Source organism: Peromyscus leucopus, unplaced genomic scaffold (assembly GCF_004664715.2).
Source record: "Peromyscus leucopus breed LL Stock unplaced genomic scaffold, UCI_PerLeu_2.1 scaffold_1399, whole genome shotgun sequence".
Classification (NCBI taxonomy): domain Eukaryota; kingdom Metazoa; phylum Chordata; class Mammalia; order Rodentia; family Cricetidae; genus Peromyscus; species Peromyscus leucopus.
In genome coordinates this window covers 2614-9155 of record NW_023504555.1, presented here as the reverse complement: position 1 = coordinate 9155, position 6542 = coordinate 2614, and the positions used below count along the sequence as shown (strand labels likewise).

Below are 6542 nucleotides of genomic sequence, written 5' to 3'. Positions count from 1 at the left end.
ATGAGCGAGAATTGTTTAAACCAAGGTTGGATTAAAGCACAGGGGCAAATAGCCAAATGAATGGAAACAGATGAACTATGAACCAGTGGCTGAGGGCCCCCAAGTGGATCAGGCCCTCTGAATAGGTGAGACATTTGATTGGCTTGATCTGTTTGGGAGGCAACTAGGCAGTGGGACCAGGTCCTGTGCTCATTGCATGAGTTGGCTGTTTGAAACCTGGGCTTATGCATTGAATCTTGGCTCAGCCTGGGAGGAGGGGACTGGACCTGCCTGGACTGAGTCTACCAGGTTGATCTCAATCCTCGGGGAAGTCTTTGCCCTGGAGGAGATAGGAATGGGGGGTGGCCTGGGGAGAAGGGAAGGAGGAAGAGGAGGGGCAGGAAGGGAGAACAAGGGAATCCATGGTTGATATGTAGAATTAAACTACATTGTAAAATAAAATAAAATAAAAAAACTGTAAAAAAATTTTAATTTAAAAAAAGCTTGGTATTTGAATAAAAATCACATGTGGACCAAAGGAATCCTATTGATGATCCTGACATTAATCCACATACCAATGTACATCTGATTTTTTTTTACAAAAAATCAAATCTGGAAATGAAAAAGGGAGAGTGCAATCTTCTACATGTTGATGTCCAGTTTTGCCAGCACCATTTGTTGAAGATGCTTTCTTTTTCCATTGTACAATTTTGGCTTTTTCATCAAAAATCAGGTATTCGTAGGTGTGTAGATTAATGTCAGGGTCTTCAATTCGATTCCATTGGTCAATATGTTGGTTTTTATGCCAATACCAAGCTGTTTTTATTACTGGAGCTCCAGAGTAGAGCTTGATGTCAGGGCAGTGATGCCTCCAGAGGTGGATTTGTTGTACAAGATTCTTTTAGCTATCCTGGTTTTTTTGGTTTTCCAAATAAACATCTTCAGTAATGGCAGGATACAATATTAACTCAAAAAATCATTAACCCTCCTATATACAAATGATAAACGAGCTGAGAAAAAATCAGAGAAACATCACCCTTTACAACAGCCACAAATAATATAAAATACCTCAGGGTAACTCTAAATAAGCAAGTGAAAGACCTGTAATGATGAGAACTTAAATCTCCTAAGAAAGAAATTGAAGAAGATGTCAGAAAATGGAAAGATCTCCCATGCTCATGATAGGAAGGATTAACATAGCAAAAATGACAATCTTACCAAAAGCAATCTACACATTCAATGCAATCCCCATCAAAATCCAACACAATTCTTCACAGACCAGGAAGAACAATACTCAATGTCGTTTATTTTTGTGTTTAAAGTGAAACAGTTAATTTGGGAAGCTCAAAATCCCAAAGGAAGCGAAGCCTTAGCCACCCTCTGCACCTGCTCCTGGACTGACCCTGAATTCCGTGTGCTGTGCGCCCCTGCTGGAGATGAGCTCCAGTGCTCTTCCTGAGCACACTGCAGGGAGTATTATTGCCTGACACTGATGTTCCTCAATGTGTTCATCACAGTAATAAGGGCTGTCTCTCTATTAACACAGATGTCAGCCTTGAGAACAACACTTCCTTAGATGTGTTTCTGGAGGTGGAGATGAAGCTGAAGAAGAATGAGTTGTTTTCTGTGACTTCATAATAACCTCTTTCTCCCAGTAGTACAGACTTTCTGGGCAACCCAACACCAGTATGTATCAGAGTGTGATGGAGTAACCAGGGTAGGGCAGGTAAGGACCAGATCTCTGAGGGCTTCACCAGGCCAAGTGTTGACATCTGAAGTAGAACCTAGAGACAAGGAGAATTGGCCCCTGTCAGTCACCAACAGTGACAAGGTCTCTAGGTTCCTAGCAATTCCTCAGGGTCTAATCATTGTGACAATGGCAGAATCACTTATGATACTTTAAATGACAATCTGCTTTGGTTAAAAAAATCAGCATATATTCTCATGAAGAAAGCACAAACAGAACAGGTTTATATTTGGACATGTCAATGTTTAGTTGTTGTTTTTTAACAGATATTGAGTGAACTATGAGTGACAGACAGTGATACTGAGAACCTGTCACCAGACTCATGAATTGACACAACAGTCATATCTTCTAACCACACCACTACCTTCCCCAGAGACTTTAAGCCTACATGAGCAGACTGCTGTGATCATCCATGTGCTGAGACTACAATTTCCCCTGGAGAATAACAGTGTACTTACATGTTGGGAGCCCTGTAATTACAAGTGGGAATGGACAGAACCCAGTTTCTCCTGATGATTTATGAAGTCTTCTGACATCATTTATCTTGGGCTTATATGGGATATTTTAAATAGCATTTTTAATTCAGCAAATGTTGTAACATATTAACACACATTATAAGGCATTCCTATTAAGATGCCATCCATATTAGTCCCACAACATCATATTTGTTGTTCGAGGGACTATCTTCTAAAGGAACGTGAGTAATCATTGTTCAGTAAAGAGATATCTCACTGATGTTAATCTATGGAGATTACCTAGTGCCAAATTCCATCCTGGTTAGGATTCTGAAATTTATCCAGGCCAAGTGCTCTACAGGAACAGGCTGAACCCCTTGGAGCCCATGGGCTATGGAAGGTGATGCTGTGTTGGTGCAGATCTGTGATCTGTGACAGGATTGTACTGCAGACAGGGTATTAGGAGTGGCAAGGCTGCAAATATGGAATCAACGATTAAAGGTAAAATTCAAAACTTTCTTCTCAGTTCTGCATGAACATGAAGTGGAACTTTAAATAAATTCTGTGAAATGAAAATAACAGAGGAAATCATCTTCACTATAATAATTCTATTTCATTTTTTAAAAGTTTATATCTGTTTACATTTTGTTGTCTTATTGAAATACATTGTTTTGTACAATATATTATTGATTATAGGTTCCCCTTCCCCTACTTCTCCTAGTTCCTCCCCACCTCCCCTCAAATCCAGAGCCACACACTTTTCTGTCTCTCATTACCAAAAAATGTTGTGTAAGGATTAATGATTAAAGAACACAAGATAAATAATAAGGAAACAAATTGGAATAGGGCAAAACAAACAAACCAAAAAAAAAAAGAACTAAAGAAAAAACATACAGTGCAGAGACACACACATTCACACACTCAGGAATCTCATGAAAATGCAAAATTTAAAGCCATAATCTACACACAAACAAACCTGTATGAAAAACAAACAAACCAAAACAGTGCACAGATTTTATAATACAAGACAAAGAATCTCTGAAGATGCCCATGAGTTGATTTTGTGTTGGTCATCTATTGCTGGCATGGGGCCATCCTTGAGAGTGTTCTGTTTCTCCGGTGAGACTGCCTTTGAAATAAAATAATCTTTCATTTGCAAGTGACTATCAGAATTTCCATGTGATCACAAACTTTTTCTCCAAAATATTGACCCAGTATTGGTAGAAGCATATGCTCACATTATCTCCAACATGGGAACATTCGAGTCTTTGTCATCAATTTAAAACTGCTCACTCATTGAGTCTTGGAGAAAAGATTGACCAAGAAACTTCTCAATGTAGTACAATGAGTTTATAAACTCAAAGGAGCAGATCAGAAGCTGAGAATCCACAGTATACGCACACAGGAAAAACATGGCAGACCACACAGTGAGACATCCTCTTAGCTCAGATAAGGGCTGGGATCTGAGTTTAGTGCACAGTGACAGAAATGAATTATCTAAATGAACAGAGAAACAGAAGATACAATGATGAAATGCAGTAATGGAAAAGAATTTGACTAAATTTCAATTCTCTGTCTTCTAAGCCTTTATATGTGCAGCTCTCAAGAAGAGGAGAGTAGATTGGACAACTCAGACTGCTTAACTGTGACTGAGCCTGGCACCTACCACTTGGTTCCCTCTGAATTTCTAACACTGCTTCAGTGGAGGGTCTGACCAAACCTCAGTATGAGGGAAAAGTCTATCCCAGTTTCCTGAGCTTCCCCAGCAGCGGATCATGGTGACCCCAGAGAATCACTCTTTCCCTAATAGATGTTTTCTTTCTGCGTGTTGTTCAGGTGAGACAAGGAGACATATTTGTTTTAAGAAAGTAAAATAAAACAGAACTTTTTATTTTTAGAGACATGATCAATTTCTATAGTCTATAATTGTAAAGCGTATCATCAGAAGAACATCAGATGGAGAGGGTGTCCAGATAACACAGAAAAATATCAAGTATGTACATCTGGGCTTTATGTGTTCTGAGCGCCCCCTCCTGGTCATGGGTACTTGGAAAGAAAGTTTTTGTCTGGGCTCATAGTAAAGACATCACATTGTGTCAGTTGAACACTAATATGTGGCTGTGTCCTCAGTTTTAAGATTGTTCATTTGCAGGTAGGCCATGCTTTGGGAATCATCTCTGGAGATGGTGAATCTGTCTTTTACTGAATCGGCATAGTAGGTCGCATAATTGTAACTTTTAATGTCTATGCTACCAACCCATTCAAGTCCCTTCCCTGGAGCCTGGCGGAACCAGAACAAGGCATAGTCACTGAAGGTGAATCCAGAGGCTGCACAGGAGAGTTTCAATGACCCCTCAGGCTGCACCAATCCTCCACCAGACTGAACCAGCTGCACCTCACAATGGACACCTGCAAACAGAGAGGATCCTGATCAAGAAACTGTCACACATGTCCACTGTCTGTCTCACTCATGTCTACTCACACACTCAGTATCCCTTTTTATCTACCTTTTAAAAGAACAGCAAAGAAAACCCAGTGCAGCCCCAACCCATGTTGAAAGTTCTGTTTTCAGTGCTGATCACTGAATGCGAAGACAGGGCTAGAGTCCTCTACCTGAACTGCAGAGTCAGGGCAGGGCTGCTTTTCATGAGCAGAGGAAGGCCATATTTGCATCTCGCCCTACATATCTTATGCTCTGATGTGGGAACCTTTGAGGCAGCAGTTAATGGTGCAAATGTCTGAGAGAAAATGAAAAATCAAAGTGAGCATGATTTCATTAAAATGTTATTCATTTTGTATTTGTAATAAAACTTCAACAGCTTTAATATATTTTTATTGTGCTCTTGTTCCACACTCACACTTTATTTTCTATCTTACCAAATATTATACAATAAATTCATCAGAAGTTTTGAATCAAAAAATACAATTTTATAATTTTAGCAGAATTAATATAAAGTTCAATGAATAGTGAAAGTAAACTATTAATTACCATAACAAAACTCAACTGAGGACATAGCACAGTGGGACTCACAAAGTCCCAAGATTTTATCCTCATTATTGAAAAGATAAATATATATAAATAAGCATTGATACTCACAGAGATTATTCTTTGAGACATAATAAAAACACATAGCAAACTTTGTTCACATATATGTTGTATGCTTGTGTTTGGGTGTGTTAGTTAACATCCTTGGCAATCATGCCATTATTATTTTAATTTCCACAAACTAAGTATATGTTCCCGTCTGTGGTTACCTCAGGAAGGAGAGGAGTCTGTTGCCTGGTCTATAGTGCCATGGTTGTATGTCATCTCATCTCTCTAATTCAACTGAGAATGTGGTACTTTCATCATGGTTGTTGTAAAATAAGTCACAAGAGGAAGAACCTTGGAATATCCCCCCTGTAATAGAAAGGAGAATTGGGTCCTTATTGTCCAATGGAGTAATTAATTTTACTATTAGAGAAACTGGTTTGTTATGGCTAAGAGGGTTTGTGGACTGTGGTATTATTGTTTCTGTTGCATTCCCAGGTAAAGAAACCTCATTCAAGCCACTAAATGCAGTGACACAATGATCTGAAGTCATTTTGGCTTTGATCCTTAAATGATCAAATCATTTCTCTTATGGGCATTGTATATTTAACAGGATTTTATGTGGGCAAGGGAGAGGGAAAAACTCTGGATAGATGTAGTAATCTCCGTTGCTGTCCCTTGTTGTCACCTGTCCCTGGTGGCCGTGAATGGCTGACCTGCATTCCTCTTGCATCAGGTTGATCTTGTCTGGATTTGCTCTGAACCAGAGTCCAGCTGATGTGTAGGACTCACCCAGGTCTACAGTGTGGATATGGACTTCTGCTGCATGGCTTCTATTGAGCTTCTGGGCTCCTTCGCACAGTAGATGTTGCTGTCTCAGTGACTTCCTTCTCACAGCTGACCAGCTGGGCAACATTCAGGAGTAATTCTGACAGCTGTGTGACAGACAGGAAGGACAACACTCAGGAGTAATTCTGACAGCTGTGTGACAGACAGAAGGAAGGCATGTGCACACAAAGATGAGCATGGTGTTAAGAGTGGCCTCATCGTATGTCTTAGGAATTGAACGCATTTAAATATATCAGTTCAGTAACCCCAGGAATGACTGCATGAAACAAAATGATCAATTTCATTTCAGCTAGCATAAAAGGGTTAAGAAAAAAACATCAGTGGAATTTTCAGTTGATGTTTCCCAGAATTATTTCAGTGATGTTGAAGTTTTCCTGTGTTCACCCAGCACCAAGGTCCCACAGTCACTTATACAATTCCTGTATCGCACCTGTCCTGTAACCACTCAGACCAAGTAAACACACAGCGGATTTTATTAATT

The 6542-nt window shown here is 39.6% G+C and overlaps 1 gene segment (V, D, J or C); it reads right to left on the bottom strand.

Annotated features, from left to right (window-relative positions):
- Positions 1–4288: 4288 nt before the first annotated feature.
- LOC114688572 lies at positions 4289–6128 on the bottom strand. The segment is given in 2 exon segments: positions 4289–4590; positions 6005–6128. Coding segments are annotated over 2 exon segments (426 nt in total).
- Positions 6129–6542: the final 414 nt, after the last annotated feature.